Source organism: Ptychodera flava, chromosome 10 (assembly GCF_041260155.1).
Source record: "Ptychodera flava strain L36383 chromosome 10, AS_Pfla_20210202, whole genome shotgun sequence".
In the NCBI taxonomy this organism is placed as follows: domain Eukaryota; kingdom Metazoa; phylum Hemichordata; class Enteropneusta; family Ptychoderidae; genus Ptychodera; species Ptychodera flava.
Window position 1 is genome coordinate 20,505,591 of NC_091937.1, and position 18,785 is coordinate 20,524,375.

The window sequence follows — 18,785 nt, forward strand, 5'->3', positions numbered from 1 at the left end:
CGTAAGCCAGACAGGAGTCTTCTGCCCGAACAGCAGGCTTGGCAAGCGAAGATGATAACCCCGCTGTGAATTTCACTTCCTCCTTGCGTTAGTATCAGTAATATTACGGTAAATATAAAGAGGACAGAGGACGCTAATATTAAACATTACCATGGTTGTTAAAGTATATTTATTATCCTTAAATACAAAGTTTGACAACAAGAATTTTAACAACAACAGAAAAAACACATTGTTCGTGAAGACGTCTGATGAAGGAACAGAGAACATCGTATGCTGTAAAAAGACTATTCACTGAAAATTGACATCCTTATCAATGTGGACTAAAGCCTTTGAGATTTTGACATTGCTTAAACTTCAATAACTGATTCAATTCCTTTTAAAAAATCTCTAGCATCTCAATATTTAGAGTTTAGTAAACACGACAACGCACTAAAGCCTCCCAACTTGAAATATACTGCAGGAATTATAACAGCTTGCTGTCTAGACTTGTCGGCTGGGCGTTTCAAAATTTACTTGAAATAACCTGAAAGTTTACTTCAAATTGCAACACTTATCAGTGACTTGCAGCATGTACAAGATTAAGAGCCTTCATGATTTTTTTTCCAAACCAGGCCTTAGATACATTATATACGAATGGAACAATCACACTCACAAATCAAAGTTATCAAATTGAGCGTACATTGAACAGTACCCGGCACATGAACTGTAAAGTTGATATTCAGTTGATATTGCCCCTACTGTGAAAGGCGTTTGTTTCCATGGCAGCAGCCAGTCTTAGCCAAGCTGGAATTCGTCGACAATTGTGACAGTTCCGTCAAAATAAACTTTCAGCGATATCAAGAGAATTTTTAATAAATCAGAGCCGTCAAGACGATGCAATACGATAATTTCTGTATTTACTGTATGACAGAGTTAAGTTGCGTTTAGATACCATGAGTAGCCCTACACTATACCATTTGCATGCTCAGTACCTTATTAACATTGTCATGCGATGAATTTACATTTTAATACTGCTCAAAAGACAAATTAAATTGTGTCGTGTGTTGACCAGATAATTTTAACAAAAACATTACGTCAGGACTGAACGATAGACTGTAAATGCGCAGACTAGATAAAAAGGCTGAATACTGGGCGCATAACCTTAGGCATGCTTAACTGATAAATGGTTAGTAAAAACATCTATACAAAGAGCGAAATAATGAAAAGTATACTATTATATTAGCTGTGGGCCCATAGCTGAGGTGGTTTTCTGATGGGTCTGTGGTAACGGTTTGAAAAAGTCGTCGAACTCAAATTATCAGCACGTAGTAAAAGGCAGAAACCCCGTCAGAAAACCACCACCACCACCACAGATATGGACCACCATCTAATACCTCAAACTTATCGACATTTTCTCGGAACCTTTTCGTTCTCTGATCGACTGTAGTTCCATTTGAATCGTTTTTGAATTATATTTGCTGTTGCTTGCATCTTATACACATCAAGTGTCATCACTAATTTGCATTGCTGTCGTCGACAAGCGATATATTCCGACTTAAATTATTTCGGGCTAGACATTTTTCACGACGTATTTACCTTCATCGCTAACTAGCACGGAGGTAAAATTTAAGTCAGAGCATGTCATAAAATCGACTTCATAGCAGCTCCTTTATGCAGAGCAGGCGAATTAATTTGTGACTGTTGACACGCGAGTTTTGAGTGTCTGTATGATACAACTAATGTGTTGGTTTTGATATCGCAGCCGCAGTCGCGATCAATGGTAATGAATAATGACCTCGTCCACGGGAAGCTGTGGTATGGTCTGATTTTCCATACGATTTTGACGTAGAAATGTTTTGTGGCTTTTGGACGAGGACTGAGCGCTGCGTTTTGATTGGCTGGTAGTAGGTTGGTCGTGCGCTCTGCGACGATTTTACTGTCTTCGAACGAGGAGGCCGAGGTACGCCATAGTACATCCCCAGTCGCTGTACGTAGGTATCTGCAATATACAGAAACATATTGAATATCTGTTGGAGAAAAGAGTACGACGAACAAACGAGCATGCATGCATCAACTGATTTACCCTTACTTTGCTCACAGACCGGTGATTTTGTTTTATCCATCTTCAACAGTGTCACAAAATAACATTTCTGACAACATTAAGGATGTAAAGGAAATATTCAAATATTTTTGTCCTTAAATCAAGAAATCATCATATAGATTTATTATATGGCTTATCTCTGAAAAGATGGGGCCAGTAGATGTCAAGGTCGTTTAAGACCAAGGTCTTCGCAATTTTGTTCAAAGAACTGCCATTCTTTCATCGTTTTGACTTTTATTGTTGAAAATTACATTCGAGGACGTGTATTTGTTCGGGGTGAGTATGTATGCTAGTATTTTTCTGACACTTACCATTATTTCGATTTGGTCTGTTGATCTGGCTGTGTTTCGTTCTTGCAAACCTGTTGTACTGTGACGTCAGAGTGGGCATAGCCGGTTTCGAATTTTGGTTGTCCCCAAACTTACTCCTGTTCTGGTACCTCTCATCTTTGATTTGTCCGTTAACGATAATGATGCAGCCATTTTTGGCATTCCTATCCGAAACACGCTTCGTTTTGGCGTTAGAGTCGTGAGTTTCCACGAATGTATTTGACCGCCGCACTGCTTCGATGGGGGTCAAAGGTGAAGGAGTATTGCTTGTGTTTCCGTTCAAAGCGATGTCTATTTCCTTCCAGATATCATCAGGGTAACAGTCGTCATTAGAGCTCATTCTCCCTTCCCGGACGGCCTGCGCAACTTCATCTGCGCATGATGTCAGAAATGTAGTTCCCTCATCATTTCCGCTGTCAGGACGGCCATCTTCTCCCAGTAGGCCATCGCCACTCTGCAAGGCTCGCTCCCTCTGTAAACTAAGAGCAACTTTTGCACTTTCTGGTGAACATTTGGCAGACACTTGTCGGGCCTTCACTTCAGCATCGTTCTCTGACTTTCCGTTTGTGTCACAATCATTTTCTGAAGTTTTCTTATCGGCCGAAAGGGCGACCTGTATATAATACATGCCCTCTGAGTCATGTCTCCGAGGCAATAAATTGCTTACGGACGCAGTGACGTCATCTTTGTCTCGTCTTGGCGATATTCCCATACTTTTCGACATGTCCTCGATCACTTCTTCCTGGGTTGGAGTTTGTACGTATCGGCGCTCTTGCTTTTCTGACTGAGCTCTTGCAACTTTTCGGGCGAACGCTACGTCTCTCAGCCCCTTCGTTCTATCGTAATAATTTCGCTTTTTAGGTTTCAAGAACCCTTTACGTACGGCGTTCCATTTACTGCACTCCATCGCCGAACGCAGAGTGGACGTGTTGGAAACTGTCGACGAAACGGTTTCCTCTTCAGAAACAGTGGCCGTCTCTACATCCGGGTATCCGTACCCGCTCATTAATCTCATCACCATTAAGTGATAAGTCGCACTGCTGGATACCGGTTTTCTCTCGATAACAGATGATATCACTGCAGCTGAATCAAATCCGTGGTCGACCATCTTGTTCAGTATGGTCTCGTCGAGTTGATTCTCCTGCGGTTTAACGGGGAACTTAGACGGGAAGAGTTTACATGAGTAACCACGATTAATCCAGGAATGCCTCATGATTTCGCGAACTTTGATCCTTGAGCTTTCATTTGGTTCCAACATCTTCCTCAGCAAATCCTTGCAGTCTGGAAAAGGAGCATATATTAACATTGTTGAATGTGCATTCTCAAACTTCTCTACAAAAAGATACAAATTAAATACAAAAAAAGGTCAAACGAGCATCCTTCTCACTTTCCTGAAACGTTGATTATAAACTTTATGAGGTTTGATTTTAATATGATACTCTTTGCCAGGGTCTTTGCAATATAAAGGCTGTTTGACCGACTCGAAAAATTATATTACCTTGCACTCAATCAAGTCAATCAAGTGCACATTTTCGTTGAACGCCATATATTTTACATATTGGCTATTGTACAAGGACATGGAATGAAAGGCCCTGATTTTCAATGTCTAGATGATACTAGTATAAGTGGTCAATTATACGTTACCATATCACCTGTGGTGTACTATGGTCATGTTGGAGTATTGCTTAATCTGTCTTCCACAGTGGATAGGTCAGTACGAAAGACATACCCTGGCGGATTGTCATCTGATTAAAGCGACTTGAAGGCTTGAACACACCATAACAAGTTTCAGATTCCGATTTTGAATGTCTCACCTTTCGTCAACATGTGTGGAATCTCAACGCCTTTCAAAATCCTCTTCTGTAAGTTTGGTATGTTCATCGGTGGATCCACTTTGAATGGCAGTTCACCTGTCAGCATGGCGTACATATTCACACCCCTGTAAACGAATGACGGACTATTAGACCCAAGCTTTCATTTTGAAAAACACGAACATCTGTGATTCGTATTTGTAGTTTTTATTTTCGCTATTTTACATCGATTATATCTTAATGCTACAGGCACTTCATGATCAGTGCTCACTAGTGTCGACGACTAGTTTACCTATGGTCAAACAAAATTATCCCTTTGAAACAAAGTCACTGAGATCTCCAAAAGGGAAGCATGGACGAGCATTGAAATCTCATTTGAGGCCCGGAAGCTAGGTTTTGCTTCGTTGCTTTCAGACAGATTCGATGTGCTGACGTTGCACGTCTAGAATTCTTAAATTTTGTTGTACATCTTCCATCCTGCAGAGCAGCTGGTTTTGACAGAAAATAGTAATAATATTGTCCGTCTTACAGTAGATTTCTTACGATGGACGATTTGTACTTACATGCTCCAGACATCAACTGCTGGACCGTACTCAGTATTACAGAATATTTCTGGTGCTGCATACGCAGGCGATCCGCACTGCGTTTGCAGGAAACCGTCGGGCCCCAACATGTTACTTAAACCGAAATCTGAAAGACATGCACATTTAACATTTGTAAGAAACTTCAGTAATTGTCTGTATTCTAAAGTAACTGCTTTCGTCATATCGCTTAGATGGTGAGTTGTGTTAGCTTAATTTTGTGAAGGTGGAATCACACCTAGCAAAACACAAGCATGGAAAAACAAAACCTGTTTCGTTTGGCTGTAACTCACCTAGCCGACAGACTAGATTTACGCAAAAAATCCGAGCACAACAATATGATGAAAGTCCCTAAAACACGACAACTTGCGAAAATAGGTTGTTGGAAGTGATACATTACTGCCAGTCTCATGAACAACAAAATCTGGATGGTGTAGTTTCATGCATATGCAACATTTCAAAGGAATTCAAAAGTGTTACATGTAGTTCGAATTTGAGTTCAATAATAGAAGAAGAGCTTATTCTCTTCTCCTGAACGGAATGAGTTTTGTCATGCGTGTTTTAAATATTCACGGTCCCTCATTACTGACAGAAAAATGCTGATATCTAGCTTTCAACTGTAAACTTCAGATATCTGATGCTGTCGGTAGAGGTTCCGATTCTGAACCAGCTGACAGTTGAAGTTAATAGAACGAAAGATGATGGCGTATGTATTAAAATGGACAGTGATCCAACAGATCCGTAAGCGAATCGATTATCTTGTCACCTTTCTGGTCGGCAGCTGATAGAAATCAGCAGCTGACCTTCTAAGATGTTTTGGTGTTTTAAGTATATGTACGAGAAACTGTCAGCAATCGAACGAGTAAACAGAATTCACGCTACTAAAGTTAATTGAGTGGGTAAAATTAACAGCAAGGGAGCCGGGAGATGACATGGAGGAGGAGAAAGGCGCCATGAAAAAGGAAATATGTTTTTTTCGGGACATTGACAATTTCTTAGGGCAGTTCATACCGTAGGGACTGCGAAAAAAATCAAATATAGTTTCCCTTGGCTCCCCTGCCGTTGATTTTTCTCGTTCCCTGAGGATTTGGCGAAGGTCCTTCCGTTACAGAATTCTCTAAGCTCTGATTGCACGGTAGTGACACTAGCTTTTACAGGTTCCATGATGCAGTGCGCACTACTGGGGTATACAAAAAGCGTACGTTGCTCATAGAACTTTTTAGCCGTAGGGTTACTCATAGAACACTATGGAAGGTTACACCCTGGACTATATTTTCGTAGCTGATGGATACAAAATACCTACAAGACATATTTTGGCATCGCAAATTTGTTTCATTCTTGAATAACAAACCGTTATACTACACAAAATCAGTATGTTTTTGTTGTTTTGAGTGTGTATACGGTGTTTGATGCAGCCACGGCAGTGCATTGTGGGGTAAGCGGGAAAAGGTCTATTAATGTGCAAGAGTCTTACCAATCATTTTCAGGTTGCAGTCTCTATCCAGGAGTAAATTTTCAATCTTGATGTCCCTGAAAAGAGAGATGTGTCGTGCGTTTATCATTATTCGATTTTATACGGTTATGATTGCAAATTGCTTTGTGATTTTTGACATTATATTTTGTATGAATGTATCGGCAATATAACAAGACCAGAAGTAACGCCCGAATATTAATCTCCGCCGAGGATTACGAGACACTAAAATAATGAGCGCAAATAACGTCTGAAATGTTTGATTATCTGGCGGCGCCTTGTTGATGAACCTGCGCCGCTACAAACTTGAGTTGACTCTGTCAAGTGAGCAAGTGTTTCGTATTTATGAAAACGATACTTTTTTAGACTTTTAGAGAAAACGTTCATTTAATCACCAAATATTAAATGTTGCACATTATTATAGGTTCACGGGCAAATGTCGATTTTTTGGTCAGTAAAGCATCACAGTTCAGTGTTTTTGACTTGTTACTTTACTAGCCTTGCTGTTCATTTGAATGATTTTTTCCTGTGAAATTCTAACCTGTGTATTATGTCGGCTTGGTGCATATGATCAACTGCTGACGTCAACTGTCTCATGAATTTTCTTGTTTCTCTTTCTGTGAATCGCTTCTTGTCTTGTAAGTAGGTCATAAATTCTTGGCCGTCCGCCAACTCTAGAACCAGGTAATAGTTGTTTGGCGTCTCCAGAACTTCGTAGAGTTGTATTATGTTTGGATGATGAAGACGTTGCAACATGGCCGCTTCCCGACGAAGGTTTCTCTTCACATATTCTCGTTTTTCAACCAGTTTCTTATCAATGACTTTAACTGCAACCTGTGTGTGGTCACATAGGTATAGAAAAACAAACGTTAATACACTACATTCGTTGAGGGCGAATGGCAAAACCGTTGTGGTAAGACTGACTGCACGCTGATGGCTTGGACTATGACCTCAGCCAAATCCCGAAGGCCAGATTATAATGTGATATTCATATCCTAACAGTTGCTTTCAAGAAACATTTTAGAGACAAAATTAAAGAAGAATCAATAACAAAGGCATGATTTATGGATTTTTTGTAACACGCGTGGAATCATTCAATGAGTTATAAACTATATTTTGACAGCGAAGTCATCTTAGTCAAGTTCGAGAAATATGGAGAGAGAGAGAGAGAGAGAGAGAGAGAGAGAGAGAGAGAGAGAGAGAGATGGTGAGGAAGAAGTAAGAATGAGGGGGAGGAGACTGAGCTAAAAACTGCAGTAATAACGTCAACCAACTGAACCTGCCTAAGAAGATCATGGAAAGAGTCGGATGTACCGTGGTATTCCAACAAAGAGATTATCTTAAACCATGTGTTGTTTTTCTTCACGTTGCCGAATTCTCATTGAATAGTCTGGGGTTATAAACTATAAACAATGAATCTTTTGTATACGGTTCTCAATACTTTCTTATCGATTTACAGTCATTGGACTTGATTGTCAGCCGGAAGGTATTTCACTTGTCGATATTCTGGCGGAGCGTAATCGCAAATACCAACACAAGCACAAGCCATGTGCAAGGGACTGTGGGTAATTTAAACTTGGCCGTTTCGTTTGATCTCAGAGTCTTTCCCCTGACCGGAAAGTTTGGAATTTGCGAATCTGTGACAACGATTTGAACTTCTATCGAACACAATAAATTGCTAGTAAGGTTGACACTGCCGACAGGTTTTCGAGGATCAAACATTTCACAGCAAAATGTGTATGCTGATTGAGCCGCATCACGCATCTACATGTACACAGTTTCCATGGCGCACGCACTGTAACCGTTGCGTATAAGATGGCAACCCTTGCATGTTAGATATAGTAACAGTGGCATATAAAACCTTGTAAAGTCGGTGCAAATCATATCTACGCTAATCCGTACGTTGTTTCATTCGTTATTGGGCGTTTTTCTAAATATCGACGGCCCCTAAGTATTCTTTTTTGTTTATGCATACACCCAATATGGTTTAGGGGTGTTTTCTAATTGTCATCGCTCAAAGAGTCAAGCCATAGATGGATCGTAGGCAAGCCGTATTTTCAAGCTACGTGTTGTCGTATACTGTCGCCATGAACACGGGTGTAATCCTATTAAATGTTCAAAAAGAAATTCTTACAGTTTGCGCAGTGATAGCAGCTGACAAAACTTATTATGTTCTTCTTCGTAACAAGCACTGGCAACAATATCTTCCCACCACCCATCCATCCCCAATAATGTGAACGATTCAAAACGCCCAAGAATGAAGTCATGTTCGAAGAAAGGACAGGCGTGGAAAGTGAATCGATCTCAGAAGACATCGCGTGCTAAGTATTCCAACCAATCACAAAACAGTGGACGATTTCATCCACTCATTCTGTTCTCACCAGACTGTCAATCGATTATGCCATATTTTGAAATAAAAAGTCACACTCCAGTTATAAAAGTATGAGTAAACTTGAACTTTCCAATAAACTATGCCAACGTATGGTATGTCTGTGAACCCTGGAACATGTTTTTGCGGAATTGAGCCTACAGAAACTTAAAGAGAATTTAAGCTGTAGTCCGAATATTCTTTCTAAAACAATAGACACAATGATGGATTAACTTTTTAAATTTTTTAAACCAAAAATTCCAGAGATAATTTGATAAACGCAGCTTATTTCGCGGCATTTTGGAAATTTGAATAATGTCAAAATCGAGAAAAGCTGAATTAATTATGTGAGGCACACTAGTCATTTGAGATTGTAGTACATGGAGTGCCAGGTCTCTACCTGGTTGAACTCGGTCGCTGGTAATACGCCCTGAACTTTGCTACGGTAAAGGAACTAGCATATAAGCCTAAAGGCAAGCGTAATTGCTTCATTCGTGTATTGTTTGCTGAAGTTTCAGTGTGCAAAACACTACTGTATCAACAACGGTACGTAACACCGACCTCTGTACAGTGTATTCTCGCGGTTGGCACTGAATCCCGTCGATGTACCGTTGTCTCCAATCAGATATTCGGCCAATGAAAATTGTTCACGGTAGCTGTCATCAGTAGTTTTGCAATGTTTACTAACAAAGCAATCTACTGTTGCGGATTCGTAGGCGGACCGCCAGCAAAGGAATCTTTTAGGGACTTGTCAGTTTCTTCGGCCGGGAGGGGGCAGTGGATTATTTTTTGCGGACATCAAAAAGTGGCTCCATCTCTTAGAAAACACAAAAACAGGCCGACCCTTCTGCTTTTTACACCCGTAACACATGTTTTTTTATCTCCCGCTGGTCGATTAGCATTTTATTGTATCAGTTTCCACTTGTTGCAGTTGTATACCTCTTTTGAGGCTGTTTGTATTTTTACCTAGACATGTCACACACGCCCACATACCCATCCGTCAATCCATCAAGCCATCCACCTATACACTGACAAGAGATGATGAAGGGACCGCCGTACTACTTTTTATACCTCTGGATGAGGCATTGAGTTTAGTACTCTGGCAGTTTAATTAAACTCAAGCTTGTCCACTAAGTATCGCAGATATTCTACAAATGCTCAAAAATCAAGAGCTACCACAATACAATGTAATGTGACGAGTATCTGTGTACAGAATTAACAAACCTAACGCGTCAAAGGACAGCCCCGGTCAATGGTTGGGTCAGATTGAGTCTACATCCTCAAATTCAAGTGTTCAAGAGGGAACAAAGAGATTGTATGTCTGTTAGTTTTTCATTTGTCATGATAGATCTAACGGTGCGTGACTTTATTAAGCATGTGACAACAACAGGATAGAAACTCAACGTTTAAAAGACATAAAGGTTGGATGTGACTACTATAGAATTTTCATGCTGAAACGTTGTGTTTAAAGCCCGGATTATCCAGTGCGCACAGCATTATTTGGATTTTTCCCGAGTGTTTATTAACTTGCAGCGTTAACAAAAGCAACAGAATTGGTAGTTTGGCTCTATGTCCATTGTATGGTGTTAAAGTGCCCTCGGATGAATAATATAAACATCACTTTGCACCGCATTGTCACCAGTGTGAGTTAGCGAAGAATTTCACTACTTTGTCGATTCAATTTGCGGGTTCAGTATGAATCGAAGTTTCTCAACTGTGGATGTGACGGCGTAAAGATTCATTAATGATAGGTATATGCCCGGACTATGTATATAAGGGAGGTTATTAACTCATCAAGGCCCTATTAAATGCACAAAGAGTAACAAAGTGTCCATAGCATATCACTTTTCGGATCCGCTTACAAGCGTTTACAAATATCCCGACCTTGTCTGAAGAGTTGGGTTCACGGCGCATGACCGGTAAACAAAGATGGTTCTTGTTGTGTCGCTGCCATGACGACAAAGCCATGGCTCGCTTTATTGTAAATCCCTTGGTTACAACACCGCGCAAAGCAGTACGTACACTGTAAACCATCATAAGAAAGCTTACCTGGAAGTTTAGATGACCGAACTATGCAAAAAAACTGTTATGAACTTACACGAATGGGCCTAACTTCAAAGTTATTAAAAATTTACTTGAACTTGTGACCACACAAGGTGGAACATATTGTTCAGCGTTCGTGCAATATTAAAGTTTTAGAGTCCTCGGCCTTCACCGTTGGTATGCTTACTATAGGAAGAGTGAACGAAATAGTAGACTTTAAAAGCACACTGTATCAAACTACAGACGAGGTTTTTCTCCTTGTCTATGATCAAACAATCCTTCAGCGTCCATGACATTTCACAAAGCTGATTTTCATAATATGTAAAGTAAAGAGTGTATCAAAAAGTATAATGATAGCTTTGACGATAAAAGTCCCTGTTATAGGTAAATAACTGATCTCGAGTCTAAATTATCAATTAAAAATCTCTCTCTCTCTCTCTCTCTCTCTCTCTCTCTCTCTCTCTCTCTCTCAGAGCAGTTATATCGGTCAAACGTCGGCTGCCCGACTTTACAAGTTGGCAAGGATCCAACCGACAAGCTAATAACACATCGTTTTTTACATGTTTCTCACACAGTGTATGATTTTTAATTACATTCCCTTCATTGTGTGCGCGTTCACGCTTCTGTCGCTCATAATCTGTCATTTATTGTGAAAAAAAATGAAACCTTCCCCGACACGGCTCGACGAGTTTCCTTTCTACCAACTCATAAATTATCGAGATAAATGATTAAATTTTCAAAGGTCACGACCCTGAAAGCGGACGGAACAAATTTGTTCAATTCGATGACCATATAGCGGTTAGAATTCATAACAAAGGTTAAATGATATGAGTACATTGTGCTGTGTATATATTTGCTAGGCGTATACACCAAGCGAGATTAAGATTGCTAAATTGTCAAGGTGCCGTTTAAACCGTGCACCCAATGTTTCGTGATTGAAGCCTTATATTTGTAGGCCATTCTCTTCGTGAATTTTTTTATCAGATGTGGTGAAAAGACGGGAAAGTAGTTTTTATTTTTTTTCTGACGGTCGATCTAGGGAATTCATTTATATATGTAAAGTAAATCATGTTCGACATGCAATTAAAGCTTACATAAAGTTGCAGCACTTTTAACCAGACGATATGTTGCCAACAAGTTTTCCAAACTAACTGCCTGAATATTGCTTTCAACGTGCGTCACGACCATTAGCCTTATACTGAACGGATATTTCATAGTATCTCGATAAAATAAGTATTATATAATATAGAAGATTTTTTTCTAATACCGGTTTTGAATCAGATTCCAGGTCGGTTTCTGACGGTGTACTCAACAATTTGGCGTCCGGTTTTAGTTTACGGTGATCCTGTGTTTCAGAAGCCATGCACGTTTTCTCGGGATTTGGAAAAAATCTACCTTGATGCAGTAAAGGCTAAAGCAACATTTGTATACGTGTGCCCTGACCTTGGGTATATGCCGCACTGATACAGGGACGCAGAAATAATCCACAATATGCATTTATTTTAAAGTTAGACAAAAATTTCAAGACAGTAACTCAGCGTCGGTGTTGCCAAAGTAAAGCGATGTGGTATACATTACGAACAATAAAACACACGAACGTTACAGTAAAATAGTCCCAGTGTTGTACATTGGTCCGCAGGGAAGAAAATCCATTATACTGAATAGTGCCATCAGTGTAACGACACACACAGAAAATTGAAATATAACCACTGAGTTAGTATAAATATAATGGAACAGGGTAGAACCGGAGGCACTACTCCAGTCAACCATCAGGTCCATGATGGAAGGACCAGTGTGTCAACAGAACAGAAACTAAGTTTTGGTCTTACCCTTTCTTCCGTCAAGATATGAGTGCCTTTGCAAACTCTAGCGAATGATCCAGACCCAATAATTTGTCCGAGAATGTAGCCTCCGACTTTCTTCCTTTTGTAAGCCCTACTGGACGGTGCCCGTCCTGAGATGATATCATCCTCACAGAAGGCGTCGTGTCCAGCCATTTTGGTCCGAGGCAGACTTCAGTTATGCAGGGAACGTGGCCGACAGCACGCTCTGTCATGACCGATGCAGGAATGCGTAAAGACGGGGATTTCGCCCATCGCTTCGATGCTAAAGTACCGAGGTAGCTAATTTTGAAAAGGGATCATGAGATCTCGTTTGAGGAACAACATTGTTCGAGATTTGTAGATTCGCACAAGTCACCCTTACGTTAAGCTTTATACAGCTCCATCGTTGAGACGTCGTTTATCTGAAGTAGCAGACTTCAACACACGGTGAAATTCCGCCAACTTGTCGTCTGATCAAAAGCTGCGTAACCGTTGCTTCAGCAAGCGATTCACATACACAAAGCAGTGTCCGTTATGCGGTATTTAGCCCCCGCTTTACTTATATGTGTATCCAGCACTGTTTACTGAAGTAAATGGCTGGTGGTGCGTAGCTCAGGGGGAAAGTATACGTGATCAATGGTAAATATTGATTCGGATAGACTGTCTCAACACTCCTTGGCAAACGCTTTGAACAACAAAAAACAACTTACAAGGCCTATCCGTCAAAATTATCAAAGGCAGTCAAGCCGAAAGTTCACCGTGCAATAACTCTTCCCGCGTTTTAGATATCTTCTATAGGCAGGGAGATAGGCCCTTCAAAATTTGCATAAAGCTAATGAGAAAGTCGTAAAAGCATAAACTTCGGCACTGAAGATTTGTCTCGCGGATCTAAAGCCGCTGAGGGTGAATTTCTATAAAACAATCAATATTGAGACTTATTTGCATGAAAATTGGACAAAGAGTCCTTAATAAATGGTACTGACCTCTGACCTAGCATTCTTGAAGCATTGTGGCTACTTTCTCATTCACATGCGTTAGGTATTGCTTATGCTTACTGAGGAAAAATCCAGTGGCAAATTGTTAAAGTTCCCCCTAAAAGGCTGTTACTGGATCTTTTCTGGTAGCCGTTGCAGAAGAAATATAAAAGAGTTTGAGAAGCAGTAAAGTATATTTTTTCCGAGTCAACTTGTACGAAGCGATGATGAATGAAAATAAAAAGACAACAATATCACATGTTCACGTATCAATTTCAGTGTTGCTGCCAAAATTACCGGTATCAAGTGAACCCAGATGCTCCAAAGATAATTAAACTCAAGAATCATTTTCGGTTGATTTGATTGTTCTGTGAAACGATTTCTTGCAGAAGCCATGATCTAAGAAATGAGAGAGAGAGAGAGAGAGAGAGAGAGAGAGAGAGAATGAAACAAACCTCTTTGTGTTATAAATATTTGTTTTACATGTTCGCGAATACCAGTCAGTCTTACCATGCTGTAATTGTCTTCTCTGACTTTGAAGACCGATGACGTAGACATTTACGTCATATCATGCTTGTTCAGTTCTGTTCTCGGAAAACAAAAAGCGAAAAGCACATTGCGTCGCTGTCGACTTTGAAACCATTTCCGACTGTAATGTTTTGGTACATACCAATAGATCTTAGCGGGCTTTTGTTTCCAGTCACGTGATTATTTTTTATTTATTTATAAATTCTATATAATTCTTTTTAAATTTATCTACAAATAAAAAAATAATCACGTGACTGGAAACAAAAGCCTCCTAAGATCTGTTTCTATAAAGGCAGTAAGACTGAAAACATTTCCTATTTTCCCCAAATGTTATCAAATTTACTCTCATCAGAGATTTTCCTTTTTTCACCACCTCTGTGGATCAAATTGTCCATCATCTAGATATTTTTACAGTTTTGACTTACTGAGAATGAAAAATGATGTTGATCGGAATATTGTCACATTAATTCGATGTTATCAAACATTACCACAACAGTCATGGCGAATGAACTGCGTCCCGCTCTTTATGTTTGGCCCATTATTGAATAATTGAGAAAACAATCACACAAAATGCTCTAAAATCTTATCCTTAGTTTTCAATATTCAGCGAAACAACCACTTATAAAATTCAAGCAGACTTCGAGAAGTAAGAACATTGTCGTGTCCGAAGCCAACTCGACAATCGCGTCTTCTAAGTTTCTCTGTGACATCACAAACGTTCGCGTTCCGAGATTCCTAACCTCGTTCGTCTTAAAACTGGAATACCGTATTCTACGCAGAATGAGAACTTTAAAACTCCGAATGTTTTCTTGGGACGAGGCTATCGTCACCTTGATACGTTCTAAGTATCACAACAATCACAATATTCGATTCTGTGCGGATTGTTCCTGGAGCTATCTCCACAATTTCTGACAATTTCGTCATATCCAATCCTCGTGGCATTTTCCTCGAGTTCTTTCATAATGCCATCCCGGCGCAGAGGTTTCCGACGACGCTTGCGCCATTGTCGAAAAGCCACCAGAGACTTTTCAGGGCAACGATACTTTCGTCAGTGCCGTCGTCTACCAGCGAAGCGCCGGTTGGTAAATCCAGGACCACTCACTTTAAACTGAAAGTTTTGTCACATTATAGCTTACGCGGGAAAATGCAATCTTATAAATTACAGTACTTTTCTTAACCTAAGTTTTATTGTGCATTATACAGATAAATCTAGGAAACGGCAAATCCGAGAGTTTCGAAGACACACATTTGCTGTCAGAACAATCGAGTTTACGAAGCGAAACAAACAGTCTTGTTGAGGAGACTACTGAGGTGGATGTCGATAATAATGTCAGCGATGAAACTACTCGTGTTCCGAACATCATACCAGGTAAAGTTTAACGTTTAAATAGTTATTTTATTCATCAAACGAAACGGATATCTCTCGAAAGTTTGTTGAGCTATACTATCTATCTGAAATTTTATCAGACTACCTATGTATATATATATATATATATATATATATATGTGTGTGTGTGTGTGTGTGTGTGGTGTGTGTGTGTGTGTGTGTGAGTAGGTGTACGTGTGTGTGTGTGTGTGTGTGTGTGTGTATACGGTGATCGTTACTGCTTACTTTCCCTACTGAAAGTGAACAATATCGAGTAGTACACTAAGCAGAAGTTGTTGCGGAACAAGTAAGTAGAGTTGGACCTTCTATGTCAGTTTTACAAGAATTGTCAAGCTTTCCGCACATCGTCCGGTCCGCATGGCTTGGTTGGGTCGGTTTAGACAATATAACGAGCTAAAATATTCCTTTGCATTATTATTTCAGATTAGTGAATATCTCATTTGTCCAATCATCGTAGCCGAGTCCTCTTTGTATTATGATAGTGCGATACATCACCAGTCTGGTCCTCTGCCCCATTTCTACCGAATTGGCTGAGCTGCTCACGAAAATTTCGTGAACAGCGCAGCCAGCGGTAGAAACGGAACAGGGGCAGACCATGGAGCTTGACCAGGCTAATAAATCACGAGATTTCACATTTGAGATGTTATACACCAGTTGACCATTTTAGTTGATAGAGCAGAATCAGTTTCTTGGCCAGCGTTCAGTGTTTCTAACACTTTCAACATAAATCTAGCCAATGACAATTTTGAAAATTTTGAAAATTGATAACCTCTCATCCAGGATGGCATCAATCTTCAAGAATTTCTTTCTGAAGTTTCGATTGTTTGCACGCGGTTTCAAAGCTGTATCCAACATCGTTTTCGATTGATTCCTGAAAATATTGTAACATGTATTATGTAGTGAACAACAAATCGCATATGACTGAGTTGATTTTGAGAAGGAATATTTCATATTGGTATCTTGTTGACATATCGTTCATCTCTTCAACATAAAATTGAATAAAAAGAATGCAAGGCTCGAAACTAGCACTATGTGGACCTTGTCTGTCCACGTGACCGTAATAAAATAATATTGATTAATAACAAATGGCAAAGTGTGAAACACAAACGGGTTATTCTTTGCTCATGTCTTTCTTTATTCTGTTCACAGTAAGATTATAGCAATGGGGTTTTTGTTTTGTGGATTTTATCGTAAATATCAAAGCCATGGACAATTTTGAAAATTGATATAACCCTAATGACTTGTTTTTGTGAAAAAAACCAAAAACAATGCAAATGAGTTCAGGATTGGATCTATCGAGGATGGACAGAAAGAGTCACACATTTCGCTTCCTATAATGTAGCACATATTGGCGTTTTTTGAAGATCATCTAAAGTTTAGTAAAATTTACACACTTTTCATAAACCCAGTCGTGTCTATGGATGTAATGATTCATTTCTGGAAAACACTATCAAGATAAATCGATATTTCCTACCCTCTTCGCAAAGCGTAAGTCCCTTGGAAAACGCCAATTCGATGAACCTTTTCTGCCAACAACGCGACAATCTATTCTTGGACTTTACCTTCACCTGACCTTTGCAGATAACGCTTCCTGGCTAATAGAATTACAACAATAAAACATACATTTAATCGTGTAAACTACCACTCTCCATCATGGGTTTCAATTCAATGTTATATTTGCTTTATATCTGTTGTCTGAATAAATTTCAACATGGTAAAGGAGGACCTCACTAATAAAAGTGAAAATTTCACATATCAACAACATAATTTATTCATCGTTGCTTGTTATGAGTTATTTCCTGTGAACAAAGAACGGAAAGGGGTGACTTTGTCTCGGTTCAACGCTGCGGCACAGGCGACCCAATCACTATTAATAAGCTTATTATTGAGTTTTTCTCAGTTTTCTCTGATCACTATCAGTCCCTCTCCTTTTTTCATGCTCTGACTGATCGTAGTAAATAAAATAAATGACTATATAGCCTTCCCTATAGCCTCTTGGCTCTTTGTTTATTTTACACCCCATTACAAGGACGCTTATCTCTCATATAGGGCCTACACATCTTGTAATTAATTAGTCAACACAACTAATTAAGCTAATCCGTGGACTTATCAAGGGTTGGTCAACATTGCAAAGATAGAGATGTAATGAAAAAGTAGATCTACAAACATAGGTGTTGATCATTCGGAATCATGAAACAAAGAGTAAAAACTAACTTCTGCACTATTCTCAGATAAGGCGCAGTTTCGTCGCTAATTTAAAAGTAATGGAAGGTTCGACCAAACGAAATAATGTGAGTCGAATACTTACCGAATATAAACTTGCGAGCGCGTTAATGTTAAGGAAATTTAAGAAAATCCATTCTAATCACAATACTGACAAATAAATTACGGCAAAGAAGAGCACACAGTAGGAACAAGCGTTGCGCATCGAATAAACTACAGACGTTCTGTTGTTCTTTTGTTGTTGCTATAGCTGCAGCATCAATGGTTCTACTCCAGAATAAAGAGAATGCGTCATTTTCCAGAGTCTCGACTCGGAATGCCAGGGAGATCACGTGATCGCGGTACGAACAACTCACGAGTACAATCGCATGTGGAATTACACGTTCTTTCTAAAAGAGTCCGTGCACTGGAAGAAACTTGGACCAGTGAAGTAAGTCTGGACATTTTGGCACGACAGATTAAAGCAATCTGTCAATGATTGTGGTAACTTAGGATTGTACAATACACACGCTACCTTATAGAGGTTTCCGCCAATGGGTCCAGGGTCAGCGACAACAATTTTTTGTCCATATATCTGTGGATTTGCTATGTGTGTTGCACTGCAGACACAAGTGTACTCTGATAGATTGTATGAAGGATGCATGTAAGACTAAAAATTATTGCAAAGGATCACAAAATTTGACTTAATTTACATGCATGGGACAAAAATGTACTGGACTTGATTTTACTAATAAAAACCGGGAAACAGAATGGAATGATACAATTTGTACATTTGGAATCTTAATATTTTTATTGGCATTTTTGTACATGAAAAACAATCCCGGCAAACAATGCTACTTTCATAAAGTGTTTTCTTTGGGTTTTGCCATTTGAATCATTCAGGTTGGGCATCTATTCGAGCAATCCAAATACAGGTGAGATATTTCATCAGTCATGACACGTAAATTTGTGAAAAAAAAAACCCACGACAGTCATGATTTAGCACAATTTGGGGATTTGCTCTCACTGAGATGATGTACAAAAAAATCTAAAATGATGTCATCGTTTGGGGTGGTATGAGGTGAGGATATTTGGTGTTGTTTAGCTATGGCTTTTCTAAATGACAAAAGAAAGGCACCAAGTCTTCAGACCAATCAACCACACAACATATTTACACAAACAACATGG

General features: G+C 39.5%; 1 protein-coding gene across 1 annotated transcript; it reads right to left on the reverse strand.

Moving 5' to 3' along the window:
• Positions 1 to 139: 139 nt before the first annotated feature.
• LOC139142214 (serine/threonine-protein kinase MARK1-like) lies at positions 140 to 13,102 on the reverse strand. The gene is made up of 7 exons (XM_070712077.1): positions 12,513 to 13,102; positions 6,814 to 7,106; positions 6,276 to 6,331; positions 4,784 to 4,910; positions 4,224 to 4,348; positions 2,392 to 3,690; positions 140 to 1,978 (listed from the first exon to the last, which is right to left on the reverse strand). The coding sequence occupies exons 1-7, from the start codon at positions 12,678 to 12,680 to the stop codon at positions 1,716 to 1,718; spliced, it is 2,331 nt and encodes a 776-aa protein (XP_070568178.1). The 5' UTR covers positions 12,681 to 13,102; the 3' UTR covers positions 140 to 1,715.
• Between the last annotated feature and the right edge of the window lie 5,683 nt (positions 13,103 to 18,785).